An 18,392-nucleotide genomic window follows, 5' to 3' on the forward strand; every position below is an offset into this window, starting at 1 on the left:
AACTCATGGCCCATTTGTTAAACCACAATTATCAAGCACCCATATGTGCGAACAATCAACAAAAATATGTATAAACACAAGTTAAACCATGAGTAAATAATACTCAATCATATGCAACAAAACCCTCAGTTTTATTTTCAAACCCACCATTTAAGAATCATAATCACACTTTAAAACACATTATATTTGAAAACTAACATTGAGGGAAGAGTCACATGCCTTATTCAAGAAGATTCCCGGAAGAAACTTGACTCTTATGCCTAAAGAAGAACACCTTTGAAGAACCCTAGAGCCAATTTTCAAGAGAGAGTTTAGAGAGTGTTTTTGGAGTGTTTGATCTTTCAATAGTGATTTATGAGGGGCCACAACATGTTTTAAGAGGTAGGGACTTAAGGGTTTTAGGGTGGGAAATTTTTGGAACATCTTCAACTTAAAATTTGAAAACTTGGTCGCAGAAGGGTACGACCCATCCCCCTAAGCCGTACCCTAGGGTATGAGTGGTACCCTTATCTCATACCATCACATCATCTTGGACCTCCATATTGACCAACATATGACCACAAATGTCTAACTTATATCCTAGAATACGAGAAATGCCCTTTAACTGTACCTTAGACAAAATGCACTAGGATAAGTTTAGGGCATCATACGACCTCAGCATGTGCAACTCGTACCCTAACATACGAGAGGTAAGATGTCTATTCATACCTTGGACAAAAATCATCCAAACCACACTAATTTACAACAAGTATGCTCAAATCATTTGTTGTCCGAAAAAACAAAACTCAGGAAATTTTCTATGGGTCAAAAGCCAAGGTGTTTCAATTCTCCCCCACTTGGATCATTCGTCCTCAAATGTGGGTAAGGCAAGAACAAGCACGAGTTTGAACACAATTACCAATCAAACTAACCTTTAACTAAGTTATAAAACAAAGATGCAAGGAAATTAACCTTTCCTTTAACAAAGTTTGAAAACAAAAGTATGATGAAGAACGCATACCTTTTACACCAATTTCGGAAGCAGAAAATAGGAATGGATACTTGGACTTCATGTCCTCTTCTTCTTCCCAAGTATCCTCTTCAACCTTATGGTTCCTTCAAAGAACCTTAACCAAAGATACATTCTTGGTCCACAACCGACAAACTTGACAATCCAAGATTTGAACCGGGACTACCTCATAAGATAAGGAGTCTGAAATACCCAACCCTTCCAAAGGAACAATCGATGAATGATAACCCACGCACTTTCTCAATATAGAGACATGGAAAACCAGATGAATGAAGCTCAGACTAGAAGGTAACTCTAATTCATAGGTAACATTGTCGACCCTTTTCAAAATTAAGTAGGGACCAACATACCGAGGAATTAGCTTTCACTTTTTACCAAACTGCATCACTCATTTCATATGAGATACCTTCAAGAATACCCAGTCGCTAACACTGAACTCTAAATCACTATGCCTTACATCTGCATAGGACTTTTGGCAAATTTGAGAGGCTTTCAATCTATCACAAATCACCTTCACCTTTTCCAAGCCTTGGTGAACCAAATCAAGGCCAAACAACTTACCCTCACCAAATTCATACCACCCTATAGAAGAATGACATCTCCTTCCATACAACGCCTCAAAAGAAGCCATACCAATACTAGAGTGATAACTATTATTATAAGCACATTCAATCAAAGGCAAATGGTCAAACCAACTACCACCATAGTCGATCACACAAGCATGAGTCATATCTTTAAATGTCTAAATGGTGCTCTCTGCTTGTCTATCCGACTGCGGGTGTAAAGCGGTACTAAGGTACACCTTAGTTCCCAAACCTTTTTTAAATAACTTCCCAAAATGAGATGAGAATAGAGTACCACAATATGAAATAACATAAATTGTGGCACCATGCAACTTCATAATCTCTGCAAGATATAACTTAGCATAATCCTCCGCCAAATAACTAGTCCTCACCTATAAGAAGTGAGAGTACTTGGCCATCCTATCCATAATGACCCAAATAAAATCAAATTGATTCCGAGATTGAGGAAAACCGATAAGGAAATCTATGTTAATCACTTCCCACTTCCATTTGGGCAACTCAATCTCTGGTACAAACCACTGGGTCTCATGTGCTCAACTTTCACTTTTTGACATACATACACTTAGCTACATAGCTAGCCATATCTCATTTCATATTGTTCCACTAATAGAATTTTCTAAGATCATGATACATCTTTGTAGAACTAGGATGAATAGCATAATGAGATTCATGAGCTTTGGCTAGAATTCTTTCCCTAAACCCATCCATATCGGGACTATATAGCCTACCTTGGTACCTCAAGATATCATCTCCACCAATCAAAAAGTTAACAACCTTTTGCTGACCCACATTACTCTTAATCTTCATCAAATCAGGATCCAACATCTATTTTTGCTTTATCTTAACAAGAGGAGATAACTGCAATACCGAATGCACAAACACACCACCACTCTCAGAGTCCATGAAGTGAACTCTAAGACTACCCAAACGGTGAATGTCCTTCACCAATTCCCTCTTATCCTCATCTATATGATCCAGACTCCCTATGGATAACTGCTTAAAGCATCAGCAACAATGTTAGCCTTACCTGGATGGTACTAAGGACTCATATCATAGTCCTTCAACAACTCAAGCTACCTCATTTTTCCTAAGACTTAGCTCTTTCTGAGTAAACATATATTACAGGCTCTTATGATCAGTAAAGATATGAACTCGAACCCCATTGAGATAGTGACACCAAATTTTTAATGAAAATACCACCACTAATAACTCCAAGTTAAGAGTAGGGTAGTTCTTTTTTCATGAACTTTTAACTACCTAGAAGTATAAGCCACCACTTGATAACACTCAAATTACACTCTTGAATGGGTGTAAATGATCGTGTCAATAGAAAACCCAACTAGGTTAGGGTCAAATCCCACTGGGAATAGGGTGTAAACGTCAATTTGTTTATGAAATATTTTACTGGTAGTTTATCATTTCCGAAAGTTGGGGGTTTAAAGTTCATAATGTATCAATCTTCACTTTTTGAATTTTTAGAGTTGTTATCAATATAAATGGGAAACCAGGGTTATGATCACCAAAGGTTTCGGGTATTGACAGATACCAGGTAATGCTAGAGATCCTCGAAATGAGTAGAACAACAAAATATCCCTGACTATGATACTATCTGACTTATCTCTCAACCTCACCAGATAATTTATTATCTAATTCTCTCAAACTTAGATAATTTATCTATATCCAATCGGATGTTATCTCAGTTAGATTAATCCAGTTACGGCATTAATCATTAAACAGAAGGTTGGTTGTTTTTGAGTCCCTATTGATAATTCCCGTCCTCTAGTCTATTTCTCTGTTATAAGCAAATAAAACCTAAGGCATAATCTAATGTTTGACACCACTAGATTTCAGTTAAAATCACAGAATTTCAAGATGTTTTACTACTCTTTGAATCCGTTAAACACCTAGCGTCATATCAAACCCTAATCCTTGGATCCCATAACCCCGTCAAATGAAATTAGCCACTCATAATTTGATGAAGGAAATCACAAGTTGAATTCATGATGATAATGATAAACTTACGTATAGATGGAAAACAAAAAATAATTTCTTCAATTAAATCCCAAGTTAGAAATCCAAGAATAGTTGATAAGAAAGAAACTAAAAATAATTGGCAGAAGAGAATAATGTACGTGTTTCTCCCTCCAAAATTCTTGTTCTAACTAATGAAAACTTCTCTCCTTAAAAACTCTAAAAACTACTATTTATACTAAAGCCTAATTAAGGAAATAAAATAATAAAATAACAGCTAGGCTCAGATTTAGGTCACGCCATATTGGTGTTGGTCATCAGGTTTATGACGGTGTCTCATACATGTCGTCAGAAGTCATGCCATCTTGACCTGTTTTGCCTCACTCTGATGATGTCCTATGATGACTTACCACACTTATGACGGCGTGTAGCAAATATCGTCAGACCTTCAGCTTATTTCACCATGTTCTGGCTCACTCTGATGACATATTCTGACAGCTTACCACACTTGTGATGACATATTGAGAATGTCGTCACTCTCATCCAGTAACTCTTCTCCACTATTCTTCCTGACGCCTTTTTCTGGTAGCTTACCACATCTCTGACGACTTGCAAGAAATGCCATCAGGCTCATATCAGCTCACTTGTACCAGATTTTACTTATTTTGTTTATTTTTTCTATATTTTCCTCCCATCCTTGCTACAACTGCAATATCACAAGAAAATGATCAAAAAAAACCAAAAGTTGCTTAAGACTTCGTAATTATTTAGAGTTAAAAGCCTCAAATATGTTAGCATCTGCTCACACATCAACACCCTCAACTTAAAACAATTGATTGTCCTCAAGCAACCAAAACACAACTAAGAGAACACAACAAACATTCAGTAGTCAACAACCAATTCTTAGCTCAAAACTCAGTTTACCACCTCCAAGTTCAACCAACTCAAACTACTGTGCAATTTATTGAAAAGCAACAATGTAACACAAAGGCTTTTACCCATGGCATCACTAAGTGCCAACAATCATGCATGTAATGTACACTACCCAAACAAGCAAGTAACTTAGCAAAATACTAGTGTGCCCTCACAACAAAGAAATTCCCATTTTCTCTCATTATCAACAATCAAGGTATAATCATGGGGATAATCACAAAGACTCTCACACTCAGAATGAAGTTCAACCATTGTATGCCAAATACCATATACTTTCCCTTATCGTCATTATCGAAGTGTCTAGACAGGTAAGCTAGGATCACTATAGGACTTTCTCAGGCTTATAACGTAGGCTAGGGGCTGGTATGGTATTAAATGGCATTTAGAGTAACTAACCTCCTTGAAACTACCTTATTTTGTGGGGTCCACTTATTAACCTTTTTTTCTCTTTTTTTCTTTTCTTGATCACACTTTCAGGATGGGTGCACTTCTTTTTATTCCAACAGATTTTCTTTACTTGCTCTTTTTCACCAACACCCAACCTTTTATTCTTTTTCTTTGATTTTTTCTCTTCTATTCTACCCTTCTTCATACCCAACTTATAGCACGCACCCCTATGATATCCACCCTTAACTTAGCCTGTTTGCCTACGTTGAGGTGCACAGTGTCCAAGGAGGACCAGGGCCAATATAGGCTCATTATGACTTAAAAAGAAAAGGTGATGGGTTTCATAGAAAGGAAATGGTCAATTTAGGCTCAAACGAGGATTAAGGGATATAATGCAGTACAAGGAAGGTCATTTAGGATAAAAGTGACTTACATTCAAAAACGGCCTATGATCCTTTCCTAAACCCTATCTCTCAACCAAGGCAAAATGAACTGGGCAAGTTCTAGATTCAGTAATACCACAGGGAATACAATAAGATCTCACACACACTTGGCACACAAGCATTTCACTAACTACGACTTATCTGGTTCATGCAGTTATTTAGCTGTGATTGTTAAGCACAAAACTAATGCCCTAACCAGATGCTCAATAGTCACAATTTGAGGCAATTCACACAGTCATGCAAAATAAAGCTTCAGAGAGATGTTCAAAATCAAAAAAAAAATTAGTTGACTACCTACAGAACTTGCACTACTCCTAGTTATTTGTAGAATATACTACAACAACATGCTACCCAACACCCTCAACTAAAAATCAAAACATAATGAAACTAAGTGTTAGGATATACCTGGAGTGGGTTATTCTCAGGACTCATGGGTTGCCTCCCATGCAGCGCTTGATTTAATGTCGCGGCATGAATCAGGTGGCTCGATTACCTCAGACTTCATCGAGAGAAATAATGGTGATGCTTTTCACTGATTCTTCTGGTCCAATGTACAGCTTTACCTGTTGCCCATTAATCTTGAAGGTACTGCCATCTTCATTTTTGAGCTCCAATACTCCATAGGAGTGGACTTGGTTTATCTTAAAAGGGCCTGACCACCTAGATTTCAGCTTTCCAGGAAATAATTTAAGTCTGGAATTAAACAAAAGTACCAAGTCCCCTTTTTTGAACTCTCGTTTCTCTATCTTCCAGTCATGGTACTTTTTCATTTTTTTCTTTATACAAATCTACTCGCTCGTATGCCCTAAGGCGGAATTCATCCATCTCATTCAGTTGCCTTAATCTTATTTCTACCATTTTCTTCCAGTTTAGATTCAACTTCTTAAGTGCCCATAAGTCCTTGTGCTCCAATTCTATTGGCAAATGGCATGCCTTTCCATAGACCAGTTGAAATGGTGACATTCCAATAGGTGTCTTGAAAGCAGTTCGGTATGCCCACAAAGCATCATCAAGTTTTCGTTACCAGTCTTTTTTGCTAGCATTCACTGCCTTAGATAGGATGGCCTTCACTTCACAATTCGACACCTCCACTTGCCCACTGGTTTGCGGGTGATATGGAGTATCCACTCTGTGGTGTTTCACACCATACTTTGCCAGAGCCGCTCGAAATAGTTTTTTACAAAAGTGAGATCCTCCATCGCTTATGATAGTATGTGGTACACCGAAATGAGAGAAGATGTTCTTCTTGAGAAATACAATGAATCTCTTTCCCTTATTGTCAGCCAATGCGACAGCCTCAACCCACTTGGACACATAATCAACAGCAACTAGAATGTACTTCATCCCGTAAGAACTTACAAATGGACCCATGAAGTCAATACCCCACACATCAAATAACTCCACTTTAAGCATCTTAGTCAAAGGCATTTCATGTCGTTTAGATATCGATCCCTGTCTTTGACACTGATCGCATTCCTGGACAAACTTATGGGCATCTTTAAATAATGTTGGCCAATAATAGCCACTCTACAACACCTTCCTGGCCGTTCGGTCACCTGCATGGTGACCCCAAATTGGGGAAGCATGAAACGCTTCCAGAATATATTGTACATCTACTTCAGGCATACATCTCCGTATGATATTGTCTACACATCGCCTGAAAAGATAAGGCTCATCCCAAAAATAATGTGTTACATCATGCAAAAACTTCTTCCTTTGGTGGAATGAAAGGTGTTCTGGAAGGATCTCACTCACAACGTAATTTGCATAATCAGTGTACCAAGGCAATGTTTCTACAACAGTTTCCAGGATCTCCTTATCCAAAAACTCATCATTTATTTTTGTTTCATCACTCACTTCCTGTCCATATTCCATTCTAGATAGATGATCTGCAGCCTGGTTTTCACAACCTTTTCTATCTTTGACTTTGAAATCAAACTCTTGCAGTAGCAACACCTATCTAATAAGACTTGGTTTAGCATCCTTCTTGGACATTAAGTTCCGCAAGGCAGTATGGTCTGTATGGACTACCATTTTAGTTCCAAGAAGATACGACCTAAATTTCTTAAAAGCATACACCACAGCTAGCAATTCCTGTTTGGTTACTGTGTAATTCTTTTGTGCTCCATTCAGTGCTTTACTGGTATAATATATCAGGTGAAACAATTTATCCCTCTTTAGTCCCAATATATCTCCTAGCGCAACACTACTTTCATCACACATTATTTCAAACAGTTTGGCCCAGTCAGGTACAATAACAATGGGGGCCTCCACCAGTTTCTTTTTAAGGCATTCAAATACCTTCAAGCACTCATCATCGAAGAAAAATTTAACTTCCTTCTCCAACAACTTGCAAAGTGGGCTTGCAACCTTTGAGAAGTCTTTTATGAATCTCTGATAGAATCCTGCATGACCAAGAAAACTACGCACTTCCTTTACTGAAATGGGGGGCGGTAATTTCTCGATAACTTCAACCTTTTCTTGATCAACTTCAATCTCTTTTTTAAAAATTTTGTGGCCCAGCATAATACCCTCCTTTACCATAAAATGGCATTTTTTCCAGTTAAGTACTAGATTAAATTCAACACATCTCTGCAAAGTCACTTTCAGATTCTCCAGACATATTTTGAATGAATCTGAGAAATCATCCATGAATACCTCTATGGATTAATGAAGTGAGAAAAAAATGTGTTTCACCTAAGTGTCAAACTTGTTTATTAGTGAAGTCTCTAATTAATGTTAGTGATGTATCAAACTAGTTTATAAGTGGAGTCTTGAATTTTTTAGAGTGAAGTTTCAAGTTAATGTTTAGTTAATTTACTCTAATTGTAATCCGAGACTATCAGATTGAAGGCATTTGAAAGTCTAGTCTTGCAATAAACAATATTCACTGGGCTTACAAGAACAGACACATCGCGAGCACAATCACATCTAGGGGTGGCAAAATTAGCCTAAACCCAAATGATCCGCGCAACCCGCCCAAGGTTTGATGGGTTTGGGCAAGAGTGAATTTAATAATGGGCTAATTTGGGCTAGCTCAAATCAACCTAATACAAATCAGCAACCCAAATAGACCCACGATGATGCCCAAACTTGACTCATCAAATTACTTAAAGCTTTTACAAAATCTTGTTTTATTAATAGGGGACTTACAAAAGTAGTCTAGGTTTCAACAAAATGAGAGTATTTCTAGCTGAACTTTCAAATTTACAATTTATAGCATTTTTCTTTCTTTTTTTCATTTTTTTACAGTGTTTTATCTCTAGCCTTTACTTCTCTTTCTTTTTCATTTTTTCACTTTTTTTTGGTTTTTTCTTTTTTCTTTTTTCTTTTTAATTTCCTCTTTTTTGTTTTTTTTTTTCTCTTTCTCATTTTTTTCATTTTTGTTGTATTTTATATTTTATATTTTATATTTTTTTGTATTTCTGAAAAATATGATTACGTCGAGTACAAGTCATGGAAGAAGACAGATACATCATAACCGGTCGTTAGATTTATATTCACCATCATTTTTTTCCTTTTATCTCTTTTCATTTTCTTTTACTTTTTGATTATTATTTTTTTGATTTTCTTGTATTTTTTTCTCATTGTTTTCTTTTTCATATTTTCCCCCATTTTTTTATTTTTTTTCATCTTATTTTCGTTTTTCTCCTTCTTCTTTTTTATTTTATTTTTTTCATTTCTTTTTTTTTTTGTTTTTTTCCTTTTCTATTCTGTATTCTATCTATAGCTTGTATTTCTCTTTCTTTTTTTTGAACTTTTTATTTCTCCTTTTTTTAATTTAATTTTATTTATATTTTTAAAAAATATGGCTATGTGGAGCACAAGTTATGATTGATAACGAAAATACCACAATGGATTATTGTATTTATATTCGAATTATTATTTTATTTTTTTGTATTTATTGGTACAATTGCATTTATATTTTATAATTCACGCTTGTATTTGTATTTATATTTTATAGTTGACATTTGTATTTGTATTTTATAATTCTACTTGTATTTGTATTTTATAGTTCACATCATCATTTATATTTTTATATTCGTTGATACAATTATACTTATATTTTATAGTTCACGCTTGTGTTTATATTTATATTTTATAGTTCGCACTTGTATTTATAATTTGTAGTTCTCATCATTATTTATATTTTATACGATTTATCTTCATTGATATGAATTGAATTTTACTAATACAAATTGAGAAATACAAATATAAATGATAAATTACAAAAATAAAATGTTAAACTATGCAACTACAATGTTTACATTTGTAACAAATGATACATATTTATACAACTTGAACCATACACATAAAACTAACACATGTTTTTATAGAAATGCAAATGATAAACTTGACATACTAATACTAACGATACATTTGCATTGAATGACATATTGCATATTAAATATTTTAGACTCAAGTAAATATAATTATTCCTTATAACTATTTGTATACAAATACAAATGATAAATTATATTCACGGCTAAAGCATTCAAATATAAATAATAAATTTATTTTAAATATATATGATACAAACAAATATAAAATTTAAAAAATATATAAAATATAAAATACAACAACAACAATACAAAAAAATAAAAGAAAAGAAAAAGGAATTACCAAAAAAGTGGAAAAAAAAGGGAAAAAAGATGAAACGGAGAAAAAAAAGAGAATAAAAAAAGATTGCAAAGAAAAAAGTAAAAAAAAAATAGATTGAAAAAGAAAAAAAAAAAGAAAAAAAAAAAATAAAGAAAAATAAAAAGGAAAAAATAAAAAAAGGGAATAAATGGAATAAAAAAAAAAGTAAAAAGACAGAAAAACCAAAAAAACTTGTTAGTGTTTTCAATTTGATTAATTTGCATTTGGGCGGATCGCGTTATAACCGATGACACATAACATAATTTAGCCCATCTTACCTAGCTCATTTTGATCCAAATGCATTTGGACAGGATTGAACATTAGCCCAATTATTTGTTCAGCTCATCTAAACTAACCCAACTTCAGCTCAACCTGCCCATGTGTGGTACCTATTCTACAAAGCAGTGAAGTAGTGTAGAACAAGTGCCCATCACGTGCTCAAGGAAAAGAACTAATTTTGTGCTCGTCTACCAGCTTGCATCCGAAACAAGATCAGTGTGTGCAAGATAATCCTATAATAAAATTACTAAAAAGCCTTCCCTTTTTCATAAGTTAAAATACTAAATCTCCCTATACTACATTAGCTTATTTGCACGCCACTACGCGCTCCTATTCTATCGAAGATGAACAACTAGTTTCTTCTCTTCTTCTGTTTTCTCCTGTTTTCCCTCTTCCCAGTTGTGTGCCACTGTATCCAGTCCCCTTAGGAAGTGGAGAACAATTTTTTTTCTTTCTTTGATTTGATATTGCGGTTGTTTTCAAGTTGTGAATTTGATACTTGAATTTCATATAATTTGGTGTTGAGTATTGACTGATTACACGGGGTAGAAAACTCTAAGTGCCTCTATCTCGCGAATTTTGGGAGGCTAATTGAAAGCCCTATGCTGCTGGAATTTGCAAGAACAACTATACAATCCAAATGTTTGATATATTCTATGGATGAGTTCTTTTATAGGTTTTTGTGTAGTCTAAGTAGAAACTCTATCTAATGGCAATGTAAGCACTCCCTTAATTTACAGAGTGCAAGTGCATTTCACATCATTACAAGTTGTCAAACTGTAGTCATATCAATGGATTTTTTTTTAACTTGACAGGTTCTATGGCAGTCAATAACAAGCCAAACACGTTCTCACGGAAGTGGATCTGGTAAATCACCTTCCGAAAAACTATCGAGTGAGAAAGAAGCCTCTGAACAAGCTAATAGACTAACATCAAAGTGAAGGAATGAAATTAGGATGGATACTAAAATCACCGAGCGGACTATGGAGTCGAACACTTATACACCAAGAGAGGTTCATTTAGGATATTCTATTAACCATGTAATTTGTATTATAATATTATATCTTCATCTCAGGTAAACACAATTTATTATATTAATAAAAATTTATTTGAATAGATCAATGTGTTAATATGTATGTCTTTTGCTTATATTGTAGATAATTTTGTGTATGAAGTATTTTAACTCATGCACGGAAGATTGAAAGTATCGATTCTTATAAATAATAAATTAACGTTCACAATAAAAGATGAGGTAGGACAAACATCTTGATGATTGTAGCACAAGATTAAATATAATTTGATCTTAATAATGGGAGTGGTAATATTTCAACTTCTTGTGCTAGTACATTTCGTATATAATGAACGGACCAAATAGAGATATTCGTTTATATTCTGAATATTAATAAACGATTTCTCTAGTCCATTACATGTATTTATACTCTTAATCTTGCTATACTTATTATGATCTATGCGGTTTGTTTTGTCATTTTAATCTATTAAAAGGTGAGACTCTTTTGTGAGTCAATATATTCCTAATAGGTTGGATGTTGACAAATCACTTAGTGAAATATTAATTAGTTGATAGAACCATGTCTCGGACTTGAGATAGAAGACACCCCTTATGGTTGCTTATACGTTTTCACGTAAAAACCCTGCAGGTGGATTTTGTATCCGTCATGTGAGATAAGTTAAGCATTATAAATAAAGGATTAAATTAATCAATGAGTTAAATTTTATAGAGAATTTAATTTAATTGATTGGTGTCGGTAATTCTAACGTGAGGAGTTAAATAAGATGCAATGGTAGATTTTGAAATTAAACCAAGGAGTGCAATTACAGATTTTTAGTGAAATAATATGTAATTTATTATAATAAGATAATTCATTCACTACCAAATTAATATCATAATTGAAAGTCTCACTTAATAAATCTGCGATCCCTACTATGCCTGATTAACTAATCAATTTTGAAAAGGAAAAGAATCATATTTAGAAGAAGTAATATTACTGGTCTTCTATATAAAGGGTATTTAATATCAATAAACAAGGTTTTAAAGACCAATTAAAGAGCTAAAAATATTTTACCCTTAATGGGGCTAATTAAGGCAAAAACGTTTTGTTCATTATAGTGTCATTAAGGCAGAAATAATAGGACAAAAACATTTGTGTTTTTCCTTTACTTCTTCAATGGAAGATTGGATAAATAAGAGTCTTTTCTAGCAAAGAAGAATAATCCTTTTCCAGTAAAAAAGTAAGTCACTTGCCCACACAAATGTTGATTAAAAGAGTTAATCAGGAAGTAGTAGAAGGTTGCAGACTTGGCTAACAAAGTGTTGAGCGAACTGTGTGAAAGCTTCAAGAGGTAAGTTTTCCGATTTTCGTTTTGGTTATGTTATCTAGATATTATGTAAGTTATTGATCCTGTAGAATTGTTGCTTCCACTGTGCATGTTCTAACAATTGGTATCAGTAGTCTTCTTATATACACTAGATAATGTAAAAGAAATTACATGATTTGTTGTACATATTTTGGATAATAGTTGTATAAATTATGTTGTTGTTGGCTGTTTTTTTTTCATATTTTTTATATCATGTTGGATAATAGTTGTATAAATCATGTTGTTGCTGTCTATTTTTTTTTTGTATATTTTTGATATCATGTTGTTGTTGGCTTCTTTTCATATTTTTGATGATGTTATTGATTTCAAGAGAATCTAAGTTTATCATCAAGAAAACATAAAATGAATTTTACATAGTTTTGTGAAAAATAGTTTTGTGGATTAAGGGAAAAAAATTATGATAGAGTTTTGACTAAACCCAATCATAGTCGTTATTCACTGTATGAACAGTAGTAGTAAGTCCAAGCAGTACAAGCAGCCCTGCTGACCCTCACAACAGCTCGGTCAATAATTGTCGATTTGGTCGGTTTTGGAGTTTTTTAATTTTTGATGAACTTCAAATGACCTGAAATTTGGTACGTTTATTGGAAATAAGCCACTGAACAATACTCACGGATAGTTGTGATACAGGCCATTTTTTGGGCATTTGGGGTCATTTTGATGAGCTTTTGGGCGATTTTATGTTTTCGAAAAAATTAAAAATTCTGAAAAAATTATCTTTTGCAAACCAGTGGTGATAGGGATCATTCCTTATGATTTTTAGTGGTTAATAACAGTAAATAATATGAGTTTATATGTTGACATCGGTCATCTTTCCCATCAGATAAACTTGTATATTGTAATACTGTTTTCTATTCTCTTATTTTTTATGACTTGTATTAGCTTTTCAACTAAGTTACATGTTGATTCAATGGTACAGAGACTTATAAAATATGATATTTACCTAATTTAAATCAATAGTTTACTCTCTAACTAAGTTGGTTCTATTTTATTTAAGAGATAAAATATCTGGCATTGCATGTATATTTGCTTAAATGGTTAAGTTTTCCTAACGATTCTAACTATTTATGTGCATGGTTATATGTGTGATCTGGTCTTAGGAATTATATATTCTACAGCATGTTTAATGATCTATGTTTAATTTGCTTATTTAACAGATTAACCATGTCTTCATTCAATCTCTCAACTTCTATCTGGAATCAAAATAAACTAAAAGACCCTAACTATATGGATTGAAAACGTAATTTGGATATTATTCTTACTGCTGAGGGCTTTAAATTTGTGCTGGTTGAGGAATGTCCTGTTAAGTCAGATGAACCTACTGATGATGAGATTAAAGCCTACGATAAGTTGGTTAAGACTGACGAGATGGCAAGATGCTACATTATTGCCTCTATGGAAAATATGTTGCAGCATCAACATCAATCCATGACTACTGCTTACGATATGCTTGAATCTCTCAAAGTGATGTTTGGTGAGCAATATCGTGCTGCAAAATAGACGGCCATGAAAGTTTTTTTACCACGAAAATGTTTGAAGAAACTTCAGTGAAGGAACATGTTCTAAAATGATGAGTCTACTGAATAGGCTGGAAATTCTTGATGCAGTTATTAATAAGAAGTCTCAGGTTGAGATGGTCCTGCAAACTCTGCCAGACAATTTTCAGCAGTTTCACTTGAATTATAACATAAATAAGATGGACTTATCTCTTGTAAAACTGTTGAATGAGATGCAAACGGTAGAATATATTATTAAGCAATAAGATCCTCCTGCGGCATTGATGGTTGACAAAACTTCATCTTCGACTTCTAAGCTGAAAAGCAAAAAGAAAAAGAAGAAATCCCGTATGGTTTCAGGTGCTAATGGTGGTATGTCTAAGCCTAAGGGAAAGTGCGATCATTACAAGCAACCTGGTCATTATAAGAAACAATATCCCAGCTACATAGCTAAGATACAGAAACAAGGTACATCTTTTTCATATGTCATTGAAATAATTTTAGCGGTTGTTTCTACCCAATTTTTGGCTATAGATTTGGGAGCCACTAATCATATCTGCACTTCATTACAAGGGTTTCAGGAAACACGACGCCTAAGTGAAAATGAACTGAATGTATTTCAAGCAAATGGGGAATAAGCACCATCCTTAGAAATAGGAAATATTTCTATTTTGTTTTGTAGTTCTATAGTTTTAAGACTGGATAATGTTCTTTACGTACCCTCTATAAGAAGGAATTACTTTCAGTTTCAAGAATAAAGGATGTTGGTTATAATGTTTATTTTCCTAATAATTGTGTAATTATTAAGTTTAATAAGCATTTTATCATTTTTGCTCCTAAAATACATGATTTGTTTGTATTTTATGTTTCCCATGATATGCTACAAACAATGGAACTTAATAATGTTGATCAATCACATAAAAGAAAACGTATTTCGAAATTGAGTGAAACATACTTATGGCACTTACATCTTGGTCATATTAATATAAATAGGATTTCACGGTTGGTTTTTAATGGACCTTTAAGTTCATTGAAAGTTGAGGTACTTCCAACTTGTGAATCTTGTTTAGAAAGTAAAATGACCAAGAGACATTTTTTTTCTAAAGGAAATAAAGCTGGTAATAAGTTAAAATTAATTTATACTGATTTGTGTAGTCCTATGAATGTACAAGCAAGAGATGATTTTAAGTATTTTGTGACTTTCACAGATGATTACTCGAAATATGGATACATTTATTTGTTGAATCGTAAATCTGAATGGTTTGAAAAATTTAAAGAATTTAAGATGGAAATGGAAACGCAATATAACAAACATATCCATACATTACGATCTGATCATCGTGGGGAATACCTTTCTGTAAAATTCATTAAATACTTATCAAAATCAAGAATTACATCTCAATATTCTGCTCCAGGAATACCATAACAAAATGGTGTGGCAAAACGACGAAATAGAACTCTTATGGAAATGGTTAGATTAATGTTAAGTTATTTAGATTAGCTTTTTTCTTTTTGGGGTTATGCATTAAAAACTGCAAATTATATTCTGAACTTGGTTCCTTTAAAATCAGTACCTTTAACCCCATCTGAATTGTGGAGTGGGCGCAAGCCTAGTCTACGACATATTCGGGTTCGGGGTTGTCCAGCACATATTCTAAAAGAAAAAGATGACAAATTGGAATCTAGGACAGAAATGTGCATTTTTATTAGATATCCAAAAGGGATGAAACAGAGTTTATTTTACTGTCCTAAGGAACAAAAAGTAATTATTTTGACAAATGCCAAATTTCTTGAAGAGGATTATTTAATGAATCACGTTCCTAGAAGTAAAATTATTTTATAGGAATTGAGCAATAGAATAACGAATAATGAAACACAAGAACAAATTTCAAAAACCATTACTGACATACCACTGCATCTATGTAGAGGGAGAAATATCAATAGGCAAGAGGTTGGATAAGAGCAAACACTTGACAGTACACCTACCTCAAAGTACTGAGAGTAATATCGAGCAGCCTGCAATTATGGAGGAAAATATTCAGGATAATATCGAGGAACCTGTCTTAGTGCAGGATGACATTCAAGGTATTCAAAATTTAGCTCCAAATATAGTAGATCTTGTAGTGACTCAGCTTCGTAGTGTGAGAATTATTAGAAAACCTTTACGGTTTGCGATCTTGGAAGAATCTTATGATAGAATTCCTGAAGAGCCTAATATGGAACCTCTTAATTATGCCGAAGCACTACATGATAAAGATGCTAAAATGTGGATTGCTGCTATGAAATCTGAAATAGAGTCTATGTATTCTAATCAAGTCTGGGAACTTGTAGAACCACCTACGGAAGTCAAACCCATTGGATGCAGATAGATCTATAAGAGAAAGAGAGGTATGGATGGAAAAGTGCAAACTTTTAAGACTAGGCTTGTTGCGAAAGGATTTACTCAAAAAGAAGGAATTGACTATGAGAAAACTTTTTCCCCGGTAGCTATGCTTAAATCCATTAGGATTCTCTTATCCATTGTTGCTCATTATGATTATGAGATTTGAAAAATGGATGTCAATACGACTTTCCTAAATGGAAGTCTTGACAAGTGCATTTATATAGCAAAACCAGAAGGTTTCATGGAAAGTGGAAATGAACATAAGTTTTATAAACTTAAGAAATCTATTTATGGTTTGAAACAAGCATCTAGAGCATGAAATACTTGTTTTGATAATTCGATTAAGACTTTTGGTTTTGATCAATGTAAAAATGAGTCATGCGTTTATAAAAAATGGGATGAACACAAAGTAGCATTTTTTATTCTGTACGTAGATGGAATTTTGCTCATAGGAAATAACGTGGGCATGTTGAATTCTGTTAAGGAGTGGTTGTCCCCACGTTTTGATATGAAAGACTTGGAAGAAGCAGCTCATATCCTTGGGATCAAACTTATGTGAGATCACAAATAAAGGATATTAGGCTTATCTCAAGCACTTTATATTGATACTATTCTTCCAAGATTTAGCATGCAAAATTTCAAAAAGGGATTCCTTCCCCTTAGGCATGGAATTACTTTATCAAAAGATCAGTCGCCCAATATTACTAATGAGATAGAGAGAATGAAGGCAATCCCTTATTCTTCTGCTGTAGGGAGCCTCATGTATGCTATGTTGTCCACTAAACCAGATATCTGCTTTGCTGTTGGCATGGTTAGCAGATTTCAGTCTAATCCTGGACAAGAACATTGGACTGCAGTTAAGCATACAATCAAGTACCTTAAAAGGACTAAGGATTACATTCTTATTTTTCACTCTGGAAATCTTGTACCTATTGGGTATACTGATTCAAATTTTCAATTGGATAAAGATTCTAGAAAATTGACCTCAGGATATGTGTTTACATTAGGAGGTGGAGCCATTGTTTGGAGGAGTATCAAGCAATCATGTGTTGTTGATTCTACCATGGAAGCCTAATATGTAGCTGCCTCTGAGGCAGCTAAAGAAGCTGTTTGGCTCGGTAACTTTCTGAAAGAGCTTGGAGTTGTTCCTTTAGTGCAAACACCACTACCACTTTACTGTAACAATAGTGGTGCAGTTGCAAATTCAAAGAACCATTAAGCCATAAAAGAAGTAAGCATATTGAGAGAAAATATAACTTGATTTGAGATATAACTCAAAGGGATGATGTAAGAGTTTTGAAGACTGAGTCGAAGAAAATTTTGGCAAACCCATTTACAAAGAGCTTAACCCAGAAGGCTTTTGATAAGCATATGGAAGAAATGGGTGTTAAAATTGTGCATTCATGGTTATGAGTCTAAGTGGGAGATTGTTAGGATATACTATTAACCATGTAATTTGTTTTATATTATAATATTTTCATCCCATGTAAAGACAATTTATTATATTAATAAAAATTTATTTGAATAGATCATTGTGTTAACATGTGTGTCATTTGCTTATATAGTAAATAATTTTGTGTATGGAGTATTTTAACTCGTGCACGAAAGATTAAAATTATCGGTTCTTATAAGTAATAAATTAACGTTCACAATCAAAGATGAAGTAGGACAAACATCTTGATGATTGTAGCACAAGATTAAATATAATTTGATCTTAATTATGAGAGTGGTAATATTCCAACTCCTTGTGATAGTACATTTTGTATGTATTGAATGGACCAATTAGAGATATTCGTTTATGTTCTGAATATTAATAAATGATTTCTCTAGTCCATTACATGTACTTATACTCTTAATCTTGATATAATT

At 33.7% G+C, this 18,392-nt stretch overlaps 1 protein-coding gene across 1 annotated transcript; it reads left to right on the forward strand.

Annotated features, from left to right (window-relative positions):
- The first annotated feature begins 17,244 nt into the window (after window positions 1-17,244).
- Window positions 17,245-17,742, forward strand: LOC124897873 (secreted RxLR effector protein 161-like). Its single transcript, XM_047411463.1, has 2 exons — window positions 17,245-17,533; window positions 17,606-17,742. Exons 1-2 carry the CDS (start codon window positions 17,245-17,247, stop codon window positions 17,740-17,742), a joined length of 426 nt encoding a protein of 141 aa, XP_047267419.1.
- Window positions 17,743-18,392: the final 650 nt, after the last annotated feature.

Source organism: Capsicum annuum, chromosome 1 (assembly GCF_002878395.1).
Source record: "Capsicum annuum cultivar UCD-10X-F1 chromosome 1, UCD10Xv1.1, whole genome shotgun sequence".
NCBI lineage: Eukaryota > Viridiplantae > Streptophyta > Magnoliopsida > Solanales > Solanaceae > Capsicum > Capsicum annuum.

Excerpts from the sequence above, each read along its gene's own strand:
- LOC124897873 (XM_047411463.1), top strand. The coding sequence starts at position 17,245 with ATGAAGGCAATCCCTTATTCTTCTGCTGTAGGGAGCCTCATGTATGCT. Across the intron at positions 17,534-17,605 it reads ATATGTGTTTACATTAGGAG|CTGCCTCTGAGGCAGCTAAA; the intron begins GTGGAGCCATTG and ends CCTAATATGTAG.